Source organism: Nannospalax galili, unplaced genomic scaffold (assembly GCF_000622305.1).
Source record: "Nannospalax galili isolate Female #2095 unplaced genomic scaffold, S.galili_v1.0 scaffold25, whole genome shotgun sequence".
NCBI classification, from domain to species: Eukaryota; Metazoa; Chordata; class Mammalia; order Rodentia; family Spalacidae; genus Nannospalax; species Nannospalax galili.
The window spans coordinates 3,290,710-3,309,260 of record NW_008355642.1 but is presented as its reverse complement, the minus strand read 5'-3'; the positions used below and the strand labels follow the sequence as shown (position 1 = coordinate 3,309,260).

The 18,551-nt window shown below is 35.5% G+C and overlaps 1 protein-coding gene across 4 annotated transcripts in view; it reads left to right on the top strand.

Annotated features, from left to right (window-relative positions):
- The window catches only part of Col4a5 (collagen type IV alpha 5 chain), a 281,900-nt gene that overhangs the window by 146,791 nt on the left and 116,558 nt on the right, over window positions 1–18,551 (top strand). For all 4 annotated transcript variants that reach the window (XM_017803140.2, XM_017803139.2, XM_017803138.2 and 1 more), the window contains exons 17-25: window positions 271–324; window positions 1,761–1,802; window positions 4,071–4,203; window positions 10,061–10,234; window positions 10,552–10,635; window positions 14,694–14,786; window positions 16,092–16,162; window positions 16,458–16,649; window positions 17,590–17,758. In XM_017803140.2, coding sequence (XP_017658629.1) covers window positions 271–324; window positions 1,761–1,802; window positions 4,071–4,203; window positions 10,061–10,234; window positions 10,552–10,635; window positions 14,694–14,786; window positions 16,092–16,162; window positions 16,458–16,649; window positions 17,590–17,758 — 1,012 coding nt within the window. The remainder of the gene's footprint in view (window positions 1–270; window positions 325–1,760; window positions 1,803–4,070; window positions 4,204–10,060; window positions 10,235–10,551; window positions 10,636–14,693; window positions 14,787–16,091; window positions 16,163–16,457; window positions 16,650–17,589; window positions 17,759–18,551) is intronic.

Here is an 18,551-nt window from a genome sequence, read left to right as displayed (position 1 = left end):
AGGAGGAGAAAGCAGAGCATTCACATCTTCAAGCAGGCACAGGAAGCAAGACAGCAACTCAAGATCCAGCAAGGCTTAAAAACTCTCTAAGCCTGCCCCCAGTAACATGCTTTCTCCAGCATAGTCATACCTTCTAAGACCTCCCAAAACAGTGCCACAAACTTGGGACAAAATGTCTAAATACTTGGAACCTATGGAGGGCATTCTCATTCAAACCATCATGCTTACTCTGTCATGTTTACTGATATCACCCTTTCCTCTGTTTTAAAGGGTTTGCCTGGTGATCCTGGTTACCCTGGTGAACCAGGAAGGGATGGTGAAAAGGTGAGAATTGTTTTACTTTGACTTGTCTGATTTATTCTTGTTAACATAATCTTTCCCCTATTGAGGTGGAGGTTGAATTATAAATGAGAAATGTTATAGTTATTGTATTCAAACTTGCCTTTTTTATCCATCTATTGGTATTGCTTCTTTTTCTTTCATACCCTGTCCTATAAATTTTTAAGCAGTGCCTTGAATCACAGCCATGTTGGAAACACATGCAGAGCTTTAGCATTCCCATGCTTAGTGAGGTCCTCTTACTAGACAAGCTTAGAACTATGAATTTAGACTGTCTTCTCTAAACATTTCCATTCTGTATGCAGTTATTGTCTGTAATTCTATGGCTAATTCTTTATAGTTTCCCCCTCCCACACTGGATGAATACAGCTTGACTGAGGTCATATTTAGTTACCTATTCTAAAATTGAATTTGAAAGAATGAAACACACACTTGTCCTATTTTTTAGTAGATCACAAAACATCCAGTTCTTCAAGCTTTGTATTCACTAATTGCTTTGTATCAAAACCAAATGGAAAAGTTTTGTTTTTCAGGCAAGAACAAATAGGTGTGACAAACCTGAATTATCCAGAGGGCATGTATTTTGATAGTGGTTTATCTCTAAACTCAATAAAAATTTTAGTTTTGCCTATGCCTAAAAGAAGCAATTAGAATAACGTAAGGCAACACATACTTAGATAATAAGATTAGCTTTCAACTAAAGGCCTAAAATACAGACTAATTAATTTAGAATCAGAATAGAAGTATGAAAGAGGTATCTATTCTTGGCGCTTGGTAGTAGAATCCCAATTGAATATTGTTTTTTCCTAACATTGTAGCTTCTGATCACAGGTAAACATTTTTGTCTAAATTTCTCTTTCATTAGTTTTTAAGAGCAATGTCAAAAAAGTAATCACAAGGTGTTAGATATTCTGATGATAGTTAATTTTATCCCTTTAAAATATCATCTGTTTCTGATGGAAATGATACTCAAATAGTATCCCTGACTAATTTTATGAGAAGGAATAAGGGTAAATGTTAAAGTCGTGATTATGTTAAAGTCGTGATGTTTTAGTGGTATTATCATAAAATTTATTTTAATATAGAAATTATAGCTGCTAGAAAATAAGAATCTTATCCTAAAGTCAAAGAAATTTACCAATGAAAATCTTTCCAATGTCTTCAGTTTTAAAATTAACCAGACACATTAATTGATTTGATCAAGATTATATAGTCAGTGAATCTAAGACAATATCAAAAGTCTTTGTGGATGATTCCAAACAGTATTTAGTTAACTCATTATATTTTTCATTTGGATTACTTTAGTGCTGATTTCTATGTGTTTATGAGACTTTTCTCTTAAGGAAATTAATGTTCTCATGTGATTCTTATTATATTATTATTTGTATTAAATATTTGTATTATATATTTATATTGAACAGGGCCAGAAGGGTGACATTGGCCCACCTGGGCCTCCTGGACTTGTAAGTTTTTTCTTTAAGTCTTCATTGTTCAAATTTAATGTTGCATTATCATTTTTTAACCCAAATTATATACTCCCTACCACATACTCACGAATATAAATGTCCAACCCTGTATTAACTTCTACTGGCTTACAAGCCTTTATACCTAAAAATTTTCAGTAGTGTTGACCTCAGGGTCTTTGTACGGTTCTGCCTATGTGTTACTTTTTGATAATTAAGGTTTAAAATTATGATACTGAGTTGATTTGCATCATGATTGCCAAATTATTTCTCAATTAACCAGCAGGTGGTGCAAGTGTTGCTTACAAAGGGTCAAGAAAACTCTGGGGGATGTGGGGACTGGCCTATTCCCCTATAGTGCTCAAGGGAAAGATGGATTTGGTCATAATAGGTTTTCAAATTTGTAATTGTCTGATTCACAACTCTTTGTTTCCTGAGTTATGAGTTTTCTAGGAGCTCTTAATAACTAAGTAGAAAACAGCTATATAAAAGAATAATTGAGGAGGGATATTACAGATTTTCCATCATGTTTGAATTCATCATGGAGTTTAAGTCAAGTGTATTTCCAATCTTATCAAGAATAAAATATCATTGCTGAGGTTTAACCAGTGGTTTTGGTTGAAATTTGGTAAGTCTCTAGACTTCAGACTACACTGAAGCCACAGTATTATAAGTGCGGTAAAACCTCTTCTAGATACTCCAACATTTCAGTGACAATAATTTAGCTCTTCTTACCCATAATAAGTCTTAGAGATTGATACTTAGAAATGTACTAAATCCAGTGAGAACATACTTAAAGATCTTCGGTAATTTTTATTCACTTTAATTATAAAGTGGGAGTTTAAGTTCTCCAGGCAATAATCTCTTTAGGATAACGCAACTTTGATGAGTATTAGAAGAAATGGAAATTTTGAGAATGCAGTTCTATCTACAGCTCACTTTCCCTTTGGAATCATCACCTCCATTTGGGATCTTAGAACTTTTGTTCTTGGAGGCTGGAGAGACGGCTGGAGAGATGGCTCAGAAGTTAAGAGCATTGGCTACTCTTGCAGGGGACCTGGGTTTGATTCCCAGCGTCCACATGGCGATTGATACCTGTCTGTAACTCCAGTTGCGAGGGATCCAATGCCTTCTTCTGAATGCTGGGGCACTGCACGACTTGGGTGTACTTATACACATGCAGGTCAAATAGTCATACACATAAAATCAAAATAATTGAATAAAATACTAAACAAACTTTTGGTCTCTCCCTTTTTCTTTATATTTTCACATCCATTAGAGCTAGGTCAAACTTTAATATTTTGCTACAAGGTATTGATTTGTATGCCAAGCAGAAAATTTTTTAAATCTCAAATTTATTTACTTTCATGGGTCTAAGGGATCAATTTAAAAAATATTTATTTTTCTGTAATTCTTTAGAATGCAATTAAGTCCTAAGAAGATAAAGAAAATAGGTATGATCAGTTGGTTGGGTTACATAAATACTGTCTCCCTGGAAGCGATACAGTTTCTTTCTTTCTTTTTTTTTCAAGGAAGAGCATATGACTTGACATACTGAAAGCTTAGGGGAAGGCACTGCAGATGTTTGGAATGGCATATGCAAAGTGGCTGATAAGAATGTGCAGATTGCGTGAAGTGGTTACAATCAGACAGACTTGACTGATTAAAAATTCATTGCTAGAAATAATAGGAAATGAAATAGGTAGGAGTGAGACTGAAAGTGAGAAGTGGCTTGACAAAGTTTAGGGTGAAAAGTAGCACCATGCATAGTAAGAGATACTAAGCAATTTTGTGTCCTTAAGGTGAGTAGTTACCACAAAAGAAAATGGTTTGGAGGAATAAATTATATAAATAAATTTGGGTTCAAGGGACAGACTCAGAGGTACAGTCCAAGTGTGACTTGAAGATAGTAATTGTGACACTAGAAAAGAGAGAGACAAACTGGAGACTTTTTTTTTATAAAGAACTGGTAGGCTTTTGTTGAAAATAAATTGTGAATTATATGAGAAGAGACAGCAAAAATACTTCTAGTTTTGTAAGCATTGGGCTTGGTACTATTGTTATTGATATTAGACATTTCCCCAGTTGTAGGATAAGAGTGATGAAGGTGACTTTATGCAGCACTCAATCTGGGCAGTAGTCTTAATGATTTGATATCTGAAAACTTTGTGAACTGAGGAATGATAATTATATGTAGTCGCTTATTTATATTTAGGAGACCAACCTTCTTCCTCATTGAATTCCTTAAATTCTTTTTTTATAATAAAGATAATTCCTACAACTGGGGCTGGAGTGACTGTGGGAGAAAAAGGCAGTATTGGACTGCCTGGCTTGCCTGGAGAAAAAGGAGAGCGAGGATTTCCTGGAACACAGGGTCCACCTGGCTTTCCTGGACCTCCAGGTAAAAGAGAATGTGTTTATGTCTTTGTGCTTACAGCATCCTTCCCAGTCTACATACAATGTTATCATAGTGGTGTGAGTGAGCTTGACAATAGAAGACATGAGTACTCCTCTGTCTCTCTTCCCTTCCATTCCCTAGTCCACCCCCCACCCCCAGTTTCTCTGTGATATGCCTGTGTGATGCACTCACTACTCACTTGTGCAGGCATCTGTGGAGGTCAGAAGTTGACATCCAGAAGTCTTCCTCTATAATTGTTCTACCTTTTTTTTTTTTTTCACAGAAGGTCTCTCACTGAAGCCGTAGTTTGCTGTTTCAGATAGGCTGGCTAACCAGTGAGCCCCCAAGACCTGTCTGTCGGCCCCAACAGCACTGAGGTTATAAAGGAACACCACCATGCCTAGCTTTTATGCAGGTTTGGTGGATCAAGACTCAGATTCTCATCCTTGTGCAACAAGCACTTTACCTGCTGAGCTATCTCCCCACCCCTAATTAATACTTTTAAACTGATTGTGCCAAACCTATAGTATTATGCTTTCTTTCCAAATTCTCTGCTTATACTTTAAAAATGCTTCCTTAAATGATATTTTTTGCTATAAATCTCATTTTTAACTTTTATTATTAATAAATTAAACCAAATAGTTTGTGTTGTTAGGGTAGTGGATGTGGCCAAAATAATGTCTTATATTTCTACGTTTCCTGTATAACAATGGTTGCCAGCACTGTCCATTTAGAATTCTAGAACCAACGAACTAGAAGTCACCATGGCAATTTTACTGTGTAATAAAACCTTAAAGTTCAATACTGACCTTTGTATCAATCCTGTAGAATATACAACACAGCATTTATAATTTCATCACAAGTTGAACTGCCCTTTTTATGATATTTATTTAAAGGACTTCTGAAATGAGATGCTAGCAGGAATGCATGTAAAATTCACAAAGTCATCTGGTACAGTATCTAGCACATATCCACATTCAATAAATAATAGTTCCTTCTCTTAAAAATATATAGCTAATGAAAAACCATCACGATGAGATTTGTGGCCCTCAGTGGTACTTCCAAGAGGGAAGAGAATACATGTGAGTTTTACCATGGTCTAAATATGCACTTTTGATTTCTAATCTCAAGGTAGTGAACTAAGTATCTATTATGTCTGGAAAATTAAAATAAGGATTTTTTTCCAGGGTAGAGTAGAAGATGTAGGGAGTTGAGACATATAAAAGAAAAACATGATGCATAAAGGATAAACCTAGAGGTTCTCAAATCCATTATGAATGAGTTAAAGTACAAAAGAATGGGACAAGAGGTAGGATTTGAAAACAAATAATGGCTGAGAACTTCCATCTGCTAGATACGCGCATGCTTGCACACACACACACACACACACACACACATACACAGATACACACAAATCTCTGTGAAAAATATGAAAAGGGTCATAAAACACTAACCAAGAGTGATACCTTAGGTAAAAGAGAATGTGTTCAGAATTTAGGGAATAAAAAATTTATTGAAATCCTGCCTGAGAAAAAAGGCACTTTACCTACAGAGCAGGAAGAATTTGTGGAAGGTAATGGAGCATTTTTTAGAGCACTAAGAACAAATAACTATGGCTTTGGGAGTCCATATTTTACTAAACTGCCATCCTAGTGTGAAGGTGGGAAGCCTAGAAAGTTTGCCACCTCCAGACATTCTCTAAAGTAGTTATTGAAGGTTTTACTCTGACAGTAAGAACAAAAATTCAGGATAAAATCGGAGTTGGTGGTAGGATACAAGAATCAAGGGATAAGAAAGATATTAATAAAACAGATTAACTCTAAGTACATATCGATCATTAAATATAACAAAGAGGATTTAAATAACAGTCCAGGACTTTAATTATAAATATTAGCATGATACGGACAGGTGGAGAGAGGATGAGGAATTGGCCACTCAGAGGTTTTTTTTTCTTATTAGTGGATGAGAATATAAACATTATTTTCTATAAATGTTTAGAAAGGTACAGACTTGAAGACTTGTGGGGCAGCTCTATTACTCAAGTGCTTGCTACACAAGCATGAGGACCTTGGTTTGGATTTCCAACACTGACATAAAAAGCCAGGGACAGTAGTACATGTCTTTAATCCTAGTGCCAAGAAGACAGAGACAGGAGAACCTTGGGGGCTTGCTGGCCAGTCATTCTAGCCTAATTGGTAAACTCCATGTTCACTGAGAGACTCTGTCTCAAAACATAAGGTGGAGAATGATTGAGGAAGACACTCAGTATTGACCCCTGGCTTCTACACAGCTGTATGTCCACACACATACACACAAACACAGTAGAAAAAGAAAAACATGTATTTAAGCAGATAGGTTAAAACTTATAGTAAACAATAGAGAAGAATAGAAATGAAATGTCTAACTTGCCTACCAGTAGAGGGGAAAACAAGTCAATCTATGCAGTTAAGACTGGGGCAAAACAAAAACAGACCTAGATAAACAGAAAATAAAATATAAGGTGACAAAAAGCAGTCAAAAAGTAAATCGGTAACTCCAACAAATGTGCAAAAATCAAACACCAACTAAATGATACTAAAATAAAACTGAAATAAAATACCTGTACTATACACACACACACACACACACACACACACACACACACACACAATTTGAAACAAGCACAAAAATGTAGAAGGGAAAGCTTTACCAGGATAAAAATTTTTATAAATTGAAAGCTAATGTATAGTTGAATATGGAAAATAAAACATGAAATTGAGAAGATTTTGGAATGAGTCAATATTGGCAAATATAATTAAGATAAAGCTGAGAAATAAAATTAGTAAAGAAAAAATGATATAAGTAGTTCTTATTTTAAATTACTGGAAAACTATAAATCTATATTAACATATTTGAAATACATAACTAATGATTAAAGTAAATTATCATAGATTTTAAAATACTGAAGATCTACATGGAAAAGTCTTGATTTACAGGTAGTTTTATGGTTTTGTGGATGGATTCTACCAAACTCTAAAAAAAAAGGATAATTAACATGTTTTTCAACTTTTTCAAAGTATTAAAAAGAAAACCTAATTTAATAATATTGGTAACAAATCACCAAGGGAATAACAGTATAAATAAGTAAGATTCAATTTCAGTTACATAGAAGCTATAATAGTTCTATATTAAAGTTGCCGTATCTATCCATAAGTGACATATGGCATTATCACCATCTAAATTTTACTGCAAGATTTCAAGGATTTTGTATACTGTATATCTGTAATTTACTACATTAACAGAGGAAAAGAGAATACACCAATAAATGCATAGAAATTCATAATAGCAGAAAAAAACAAGCAAATCAACCTAAGAAATGGTAGGGGAGAAATTTTATGGGGCTTTTATAAGATGATTTAGTGATTGAGAACACTTATGGTTCTTCCAGAGGACCTAACTTTGGTTCCCAACACACAGTTGGCTGCTCACAATTGCCAGTAAGTCCAATTTCAGAGGATTTGATTCCCTCTTTCGACCAATGTGGGTAGCTGCATACATGTGGCACACATAAACTTACTCATGCATATATACATACATAAATGCATGTATACATACATATAAATTTTAAAACTAAAGATGCGAATGATTTAAAATTAATAAATATAGAGATATACTTTATATATAAGATCAATACTATAAAGTTGATTTGCCAAGAAATAATCTTTAAAATCTAATTACCTTCCAAATTCTAAGAGAAACTGATAAGCTGATTCTAACATTAATTTAGAGGAGTAAAATTTGAAGTATAGAAAAATGACTTAAATATATATGTAATTATATATGTATTAGTTTTGAAATCAAATATATTTGTCATAATAAGTAATGATGTGCTAGAATAAAAGACAGTGGAATGGAAAAATGTCCATAAACAGATCCATGTTTTCCTTTTGACATTTTCCGACATATATACAATGTATTGTGATTATATTCACCTCCATTACCTTATGTTATCCCCCATGATTTCGCTCTAAACTCCTTCTTTCCAACAAGTATCCCATTGAAGTAAAATGAATCTCCTTCCTCCAGTGACTATTGACAGTATTGCCTCAGAAAGCAGGGGCAGTGGGGAGCTGTGTAGACACCTTTTTCCATGATGGAATGTTGAAGGAGCCAATCTTGAACAAGTGTATGTTCATGATTTCATTGACTATGCTATATATGGATGGCAGTGTTTCATGTGGCACTTGTCCCCATCCCCTGGATCTCACATTCTTTCTGACCCTCTCTTCCATGGTGAACCCTTGAGCCTGGTGGTAGTTTAAGGAGTTTGATATAAATGTTCTGTTTAGGACTGAGAATGCGATAGTCACTTATTCTCTGCAGTTTGACCAGATATGATTTTTCCATTACCTGTCACCCTCTGTGAAAGGAGCTACTTTACCCCAGAGTAAGAGCAGCACTGCTCTATTAGTATAAACATAAATATTTATAAGGAAGTTTGACAATGTGTTTATTTAGAGAAACAACAGTAGTATGTTCCCTCTTTGGACCCATGACCTGCCCAGCCATAGACTTTTGACAAGGTTTATATTATATGTTGTGCATTTCTGCCCACGGAGCAAGTTTCCACTCTAAATACAAAACCATTGGTTACCTCTAAAATAGTCATGTCACTATTGCACTAGTGGGCTTTTCTTACATGGTAAATCAGTACTGTAGCAAGCATGGCTTAGAGCTGGGTGAGACCACTGTTGTGTTTTCTCTTCTTGCTGCCTATATAAACATCTTCCAGCCCTGTGAATGCTAGCCAACAGGGAGGGAATTTCCAGCTCATCCACAATCTTCTCTGTCCTTTAATCAAAATATGTAGTGTCTTAATAAGTAGGGTCTTACCATCTAGTTCTGGAGAGGAAGGAAGAGTGATGGCCATAACCTTGATTCTTGGGGGTAGGGAGTGCGCTCTGGTAACATTCTGGCCAACAAATGAATCATAGAGAGGTATCCCACATCAGTTGCTGAGATTTGTTTATTTAAAAGCCTCTGACTTCTGAGCTCATCATTATCCATCCACAAAGTATACATCTGTTCCAAGCTCTTTTATTATTTTAATGATATTTTTTATTATAAAGTAGCAGGTTTCTATATGGCTTATTAATGCATCCTTAGCTTTTGTTAACATAACTTTCTACCCTCATATTCCCCTATTCCCCCAGCCCAACCCCATTTAACTCTTTTCATGCCTAGTGTTCTCCTTTCCCCCCTCTTGCTAATTATTTTCTGGTATTGCTTAGTGTAGAACACCATAGTGTCAAAGGGGAGGGGCTATAAATTCACTAGTAATTTCCAAAACCCATCAAACTACTTTAAATTATGCCTTATACTCACATTGTTATATCATTGGATGTTTTTCTTCCTTTAAAATGTTGATTCTCACAAAAAAAAAAACTTAAGATACTAACCAATTGAAGGAAGATTAAGGGAAAGCAGTGTAAAACCGGGGTGGGGCATGAGAGGCTAATGGAGAGAAGAAAAACAAAATAGTGTGTGTTTCAGAATTTGTGATTATCTATATACATCACATAGAAGCAGAAAAGAAGCTGTTTGGAGGAAGAAAGGGAATGAATGAAAGCGGAGTAGGAGAGATCTGTTGAGCAGCATGGGGGCAATATGAGCATATGTATGAAAAATATAATAAGATATTTCATTATATTACTAACTAAAACATAATTTAAAATGAAAAATGAATGTTAGAGGAAGATTTTATCAGTTTTAATGGCTCCTTGAGAATCAAAGTAATTATGTTTAAAATAAAATCATAAAATATTAAAATAATAAAATGAAATCATTATGGTCACTTAATGGATATTTTTTCTTAACTTAGGTACTGCAGTTATGGGTCCTCCTGGCCCTCCTGGACTTCCTGGAGAAAGGGGCCAGAAAGGTGATGAAGGTCCACCTGGCATTTGTATTCCTGGATCTCCTGGACTTGATGGGAAGCCTGGAGCTCCTGGCCTTCCAGGGCCTCCTGGCCCTCCTGGCCCTCATTTACCTCCCAGTAAGCTGTGATTTTATTCTGAGTTCTATTGCTTCTCAGTTTACTCCATTTGCAAGTGAGTATGGCTGAAGATGGGCATGGTTTTTATGTTTCTAAGGCCTGAGAGACTGTACTGCTACTTCTGGTTTTGGTAATTCTTTGCTGTTAAAATAAGGTCTTCAAACAGTATTCATTTTCAACAGTGTTGTATTTCCATATTACTTGAGTTATATTTTTGCAGAGATTTAATTGAAGATAAACCTTTTTCAAGCCTTTCTTTTTTCTTAGTCTTCTCAATATTTTACAACAATCAGCTTACTGTCTATCTTTAATTCCAGGTGATGAGATATGTAAAGCAGGCCCTCCAGGGCCCCCAGGATCTCCAGGTGATAAAGGACTCCAAGGAGAACAAGGAGTGAAAGGTTTGATTCCCTAAACACGTCCATTCCTTCATTTCTTCGAATCATTACCTAAATTGACTTCATCAAAACATCTATCCCACCTCAGCCATTCCCATGTGCATAGCTCATGACCATCTCATTAACAATATTGTATAATTTCATAATCTTAATTTCATGACTCATATTTTGGGATCACTTATGTCTTTCTACCTTACAACTTCTAACAACCTGACTCCCACATTCCTTGAATCCCACTGAGATCTAATTCTGATTAACCTTAACATTTAGATGCCTTTTCTTTCCTCTTAATTTAGCTTTGATTCCATGAACAAAGGGTTGCAATCTATGACACTGATAAACTCCTGACTCCTTTGCTGTTTCCTCACTTCATTTACTCATTTGTGACTGAAGTATAGCCCTGGTAGTCTCAGAATTCCACATCTTAGTCCGTATCTTCCTTTTCCTTTTTAAACTTCTATCTCCTTCCCTATTCTCATTTAAAGATTCCTACCTTGTTGCTTTCTTCACTGACCAATTACAGTACTAACAAGGACTTTCATGGAGTTTTGCCACCACATGTACTGATGTGCTTGCAGTTGTGCCCAAGCAGTTCCCTCATTATTGTTACTGCTCATTCCAAAAGCCAGATAGTCTGCTTGTACAACTGATTGCATGCCCGCTTGTTTCCTCCAGGGCTTTTATTTAGAAATGTTTGCCCAGTTTTCCACTTTTTACTGTAAATAATAGAATAATCCCACTCTTTCAAGTTTCTAAGAGAGGATATGAGCCATAGTATAGTCCCCGTCCTACACAGAAACAAGCAGATGAAAAATACGGAGTCTCTGTTTGCATAAAGATATTGGCTAATTTGTCCAAAGTTTGAATCACAGTGGATAGGGGTACGGATGAAAATGCAGGCATTATATCTGATGTATTGTTATGAAGAGGTGTGTGATAATTAGCAATATCAAGCAGATGCCTAGTTGAGGATTTCAATTTCATCATGCTGAAATTGAATGGGACTTATATATCAATATATGAGTGGTTAATAATTTTGATGTGAGAGAGAGTGTATTTGCTCACTAAAGTTTCCATAGTTGGGTAAAAATGATTTTCCATACCACTGGTCTGTATTTCATTCCATATGGGAATTACAACATACATTGTTTATTACTGTTTTAGGTTTTTGTAAGAGTTTCTTCAAAATCTTCACATACTGATGATGAATTGGTGTTAGGTATAAGTGATAATGTTGGGTATAGTACTGTACTAGGGTTTTGTTGGATCTTTTGTAGAGTTAATAGATTTTTCATTTATTTAGGAGGGATGTTAGTAGTATTTGGACATACTATAGCAGTGGCAATGGCAGAGATTATAAACATGTGATGCTGTAATTTGGTAATTTGAAGGTGTTAATGGTGTGGTTTTTGATAGTTAATTATAGTTGTGTGAGGAGAAAATTATAATGAGGTAGAAATTTTTCTTGAATTTGCTAAAAAGAGAGATTGACTGCTTTATAAAGGTGAACTAATTAGTCTTGTTGAAGTTGCAATAAGTATACATTTGTGGAATTTGATTAATAGTTGTGGCTTCTTGGTCTTTATTTGTATTTTTATTATAATTGAGATTACACAAGAAAATCAAGTAGTAACAATTACAGATATGGATAATGCACTTAAAATTTGATTATTCTTTTCTGATTTGGTGTGATTAATGAGGGATATATTTGAGTGTTTGGATTGCTTGTGAAGCTGCTGTTATCAGATTCATGATCAGTTGTATTTAAACTATATTTGCAATGTAGAAATTCTGCAATGAATTTAGGATTAAGGGATTCTAGATTTAATACTATTATGTGAATGACTATTAAAGTACTTTTGTGTAAATGATGAATTAACAAGATATATGTAAAATTCTTGAGTGTTTGTTGTTCAATATGTATGAAGTATTGAGGGTGATAATATGAATGGAAAGATTTGTTACGAATAAGATGTAGGACAACTAGGTCACAAATAGTTTACCAATTAATGGTAGCTGGGAGAGCTAGATTTGTAAAACTGTCTAAAGTGCTTCAGAATCACATTAAGAGCAGAATAATTTAATCTTCAATAAAGCAGTATTGTTTGGCTGTAAATTCCATTGTAGTTTCCAAGGCAAAATAGTATATTTGATGTAAGGGCATGTGACATTATTAAAACTGTATTATCTATATGCCATCAAGGTGTTTGATTAAAAATGAATACTTTGATCTCGACACTCGGGAGGCAGAGGCAGGTGACTCCCTATTAGATCAGTGCCAGCCTGGTCTACATAGAGAGTTCTCGTTCAGCTGGGGCTAGAGAAATACACGATCTCAAAAATCAACAAATAATGAGTACAATAACCTAGTGTATGACTAACAGATTAATATGTAATTAATTTTTTAGTTCTGTTGTAGGCAAACAGAGATTGTTATAACGATGCTTCGTGAAGGCAGAAAAAAAAGGATTTGTTATTACTTTTGTTATAATAGTAGTGTAACCACTCACATCTTCCCCTTCTTACTGACAAAACAAGCTATGATAACCTTCTAGTTAACCTTGGAGTCTTCCTTCAATACCCTTTTCTTTTGTATTCCATAAATAATTCATGAAAGCATTGTTGGCTTCATTTTCAAAAATATACAGGACCTAACCAATTCTGACAATCTTCATTGCTATCAGTCCTAGAAAAGCTGTCATTCCTCTTCTGCTTCATTTCAGGAGCATCTTAAGTGATTACTTTTTTTCCATTCTTTCTCTTAAACTCTACTTTTTAAATGATATTTTAACTGATCCTTTGATAATTTCATACAATTTATTTTGATCATATTCAACTCCCCTTCCCATCTCCCCATAGATCCACCCCACCTCCTTGTTCTCCTATTTGTTATTCTCCCTTTTAAAGCCTATCAGTTCTTTGTGTTCCCCACATACTTTTGTGTGTGGGGCTATCCCCAGAACATGGTCAACCTCCTCGGGGCTATAACCACAAAGAAAACTATTTCTTTCCCAGCAGCTATCGATTTCCAACAGTTTCAAAACTAGGGATGGAGCAACCCCCTGCATCGCCCCCTGCCCCTAGTGCTGGGATTTTGTCTGGCTTGGGCTTGTGCAGGCCTTTTGCATGCTATCACTACTACTGTGGGTTCATATGTCACAAGCACCATGTTGTATCTGGAAAACATTATTTCGGTGTAGTCATCTACTGCTTCTGGCTCTTACAGTCCTTCTGCTTCCTCTTCCATTATGTTCCCTAAGCCTTTAGGGGAGGAATATCATGAGGCGCTCCCATTTCCAGACGAACACTCTGCAGTCCTTTACAAGAGTTTTTTTTTTTTAACGTAGAGGTCAGAATCATACTTCTCAAACTTGTTATAGCATGTGGCTATTCTGTTTAACTTCTTCTGCCAGTTTCTCATTTCACTCGCACTGAATGCTACAGTCTAACATGGCCTGTATAATGTTTCGTGGTAAGCCATTCATTGCCCTTCATTGTGACCTGATTCCACTTCCTCATTCTTCTTCAGTAGTCTGGTGTGCTTGCTGTTCTGATCTCCATCTAGAATATTCTTTAATAATTATGCAAATGTCACACCTTTCATTTTTTATCCATATATCTTGTTAATGAGGGCTATCCTGACCCCACCTTATTTAAAATTGCAAATGTTCTTTCTCCTACCCATCCCTGGCATACTTAAACACACTTATACAACTCCACTTTTTCCCTGGAAATATATTTTCACACATATTTAAAAGCTCAATAGATTAATATTATATTAAATTATTTTATATCTAATTTGATAATTTATTGGCTTTGTTGTATATTATCCTTTCTTACTAGTAGGAAGTTGGTTTTAAAAAACATGGAAGTTTATCAATATATCACAAACACATCAAACAATTCTCTACATGTAGAAGGCATTCATTAAATATGTGTGTACTAGCTAGTTTTAGACATAGACTTCTGTAACCTTACTGTTGAGCAGGAATGCTGCTCCTTATAGCTCACATTTTTAAATAACTTATCTAAAGGTTTAAGCATTATTTGTTTTTTGCCAGGTGACAAAGGTGACACCTGCTTCAACTGTTTTGGAACTGGTGTTTCAGGGCCTCCAGGCCAACCTGGTTTACCAGGTCTCCCAGGCCCTCCAGGTAATATGTTTTCCATAAAGACAATCTTTATATGTCATGGCTCTATTTTAGTGAACTTCTGTTTTTATAATGTTGCCTGTTTCTCATTTATAGTTAGTCACCCATATACAAATGATAAAATGTAAAATGTCTTAGGAAATAAATCATGCTTAGTTTCTAATACCTGAAGCTACCTAAATTCTCTGTTCTAACATGTTGCATTATTCTAAAAACTGTATTTTCCTAAAATTGAAATGACATATAGGCTCAGAATTTTCTTCCAGAAAAATTGGGGGAAAGTTCATAATGTCTAGACCCTAAGTATAGTTTCCCGAGGCAGAGTCTTGGGGAATATATCACATGTTGTCATTAGGGAACAGGGTGTCTCTTGGAGTTTTTGCAATCAGGTGCCAATATTCCTCTTTCCACATATAACATCATCCCCCCTCATTTTGAATGAAAACCATATTCAATATTTCAAATGACAGCTGTTCCACTCAGACTCTTTGAATATTCCAATGTTATATTTCTTGAGGTCGCATCCTGAGTGCAGGCTGACTATAGATTCCAAATTTTTTGCCTGTCCAGTGTGTCTTCAAAAGATACCAATTAATTAGGAGTTATTAATGTAGTAGTATATATAGTAATTTAGCCTACACCTCCAGTCTAGTGATTTTCAAACTTGGAGTTGAATCAGAATCACGTAGAAGGCTTGTTAAAATTCAGACTACTGAATCTCATCCCCAAGTGTCTAATTCAGTAGATATGGAGCAAGCAATTCTTAGCAATATCCAAGAATTAACATATTACACTAATAACTAGGCAATAATGATGCAGCTGGTTCAGGAATTCATTTGGACAACCACTGTTTTAGTCATTTTTCCTATAGGCTTTGTTACTGAACATCTCTCATAAACTGAATTTTATAGAATAGCCAACCAAAGAAAGAACTACTGAGGACCTACTCAAATTGTATAGCTGAGAAGAAAGATATGCAAACTTCCTTATGTCCTTCTCCCCTTGGCAGTAGAATGGTTATAAAAAGCTCCACTTCACGCAGGTTTTAGAAGCTTCAAACTTTGCAAAGGGCTACATTGAAGTTAGCAATACCTGAGGATGCAGTAATGTATGTGCTGTGAACTATTAACTTCATTCAAAAGAAAGTCTGATTTCTTCATATCAAGAAACTGAAAGGGGGAAAACAACAGTTAAATGGAATAGCATAGAGGTTTTAGTTTAAAATTTAAGTTCCTGACTTGGTGATTTCTATATGCGCCTGTTTGGGAGTAGAGGCTCTGTCATCATATTATTTTATATGTGTGTTAGGATCTCTTGGATTTCCTGGAGAGAAAGGTGAAAAAGGCCATGCTGGAGCAACTGGTCCCAAAGGATTGCCAGTAAGCTTTGAGTGTATTATGAGTCAAAAAGCAGTAGAAGGAAGCTGTCTGCCCCTTGAGTCTCACTTAAGGATATATATATATATATAGCTTGTATATTTATAATAAGTCATAATTTATTTGATTCCTTCCTTTCCCTGCCTCACATGCCTGACTTCATCCAGTATGTTGTATACTAAATGCTATTGTATGAGTTAGTGGAATAAACTGGGAGGAAGGGTGTTAGAAAAAAAAAGCCTGATTTCCTTTTCCTCCTTCTTCTCTTCTCCTGCTTTCTTTTTTCCTTCCAAACCAGGGCATACCAGGAGCTCCAGGTGCTCCAGGCTTTCCAGGATCTAAAGGTGATCCTGGTGATGTCCTCACTTTTCCGGGATTGAAAGGTGACAAAGGAGAGTTGGGTTCCCCTGGAGCTCCAGGGCTTCCTGGTCTACCTGGTACTCCTGGACAAGATGGATTGCCAGGACTTCCTGGCCCCAAAGGAGAACCTGTGAGTTAGTCTGATATTCTTACTTTTATGATTTCAAATTGTCACTTAGTAATTTTGTATAAAGAGTGGGGGTGCATTGTGTTTGTGTGGTAGAGCTCATGCTTGGCATGTGTTAGGCCCTGGGTTCAAGTTACAGTACTAAAATATGTTTGCTGAAGTACAACAAAGAATGGGCCTGCTGCTGAGATGAATACTTTAGCAATACCTAAAATAACATCATTACAGATGGAATGGTGCAGTATTACTTTAGGGTGTCCTTGCTACTCTTTTCTGTTTTATAAATTGTGTATTAACTCCTTACTGTATTGAGTATTATTCACTTGCTATGAATAGATGGACAGGAAGTTAAAATGCTTATGCATCAGTGTGGGGTTTGCCTTCTTTTTCTCCATATATCTCTGTGTTTATTTAGACCTGAAAACAAGACATCAAACATGATTTATTTTATTTTTTATTTTATTTTTTTAAATTATTTATTTAATAACCACATACTTAGAAGCATTTTATTACATCAGCATTTATAGGTTGATATGGGTAGATGGCCAGGTTAAGAAACTACAGAGTCGAACACTGAATATAAATGAACAGTCTCATTTTGTGTAAAACACACAGCCCAGGATACTTCGGTAGAAAGTATATTTTGTACAAGGTTAGCTATAGAATAACCTTGATTTATACAAGACTGTAAGCTTCTTGAGAACAGAGATTTTGGCCAACTTACCTTCTCTGCTTGTATTATTAGCACATAGGTAATGTTCAGAAATATTTGTTGAAGGAGTGAATCAGTAGTGATCATGCGTAGAATTCCACAATATCACATAATTATACAGCTTTAAGAAATACTTATGGCTATGTCATGCCCCTATTTGTATTTAGTCATACCAACCTGGAGGTAGTTTTTATAGCTGTGTATTTTTGTCTTAAACTTTTCCATTTTCAGGGTGGAATTACTTTTAAGGGTGAAAGAGGCCCTCCTGGGAACCCAGGTTTGCCCGGTCTCCCAGGGAGTATGGGGCCTATGGGCCCTCTTGGTTTTGGCCCACCAGGCCCAGTAGGTGAAAAAGGCATACAAGGTGTGGCAGGAAATCCGGGCCAGCCAGGATTACCAGGTAAGTCTATTATGGCTGTTTGTTTTGTTTTAAATTTTGTGCTTAAAAGCAGAAATGAAAAAAAAATGGCGTCCTTTCCTAAGAAATGTGTCTCTGTAGCCATTTACATGCTCTGTTGCAAGAGAATAGAATTTCTTCTTTTAAGGGAGATTTATTATTTTTTTCTTTCTTTGCTGTTACCATCATTTATGTACCTGTGTGTGTGTGTTTGCATATACAATTTCATATATATATATGGCTAGTGAGCTCCAGGAATCTGCCTGTGTCCATACCTCAGTGCTGAGTTACAGACATGTGCCACCATCCTCAAATTTTTTTCATGGGTGCTAGATATATAAATTCACATTCTCATGCTTTCTCAGTAGACACTTATGACTGAGATCCATTTATGTTCTTTATAAGTATATGATACCCAATGCAAAGTTTAACAAATAATTATAATAAACAGATACATACCTACATATATAATAGCACGCATCAAAAAATTTCAAGGATCCTATAATCATATACTCTCCTATATCTTTCATTTCCTGTTCATAATCTGTTTCCTCCTTCCAAAAGTAACCACTGTCCTTACTTTTGCCTATTTCTTTCCATTTATCATTTATCCATACATCCCTAAGCAAACTGATTTTCCTTCTTTTTTGTGCTTCATCTTAATTGAATCATAGACTAAGGGCTTTTGATGATAACTTACTGTGCAGTAAAATTGTTTCACTTTCATTGCTGTATAGTATCCCATTATGTATGTTTTTGGATAAGTGGGCTGCTTTCAAATAATCGCTATTATAAA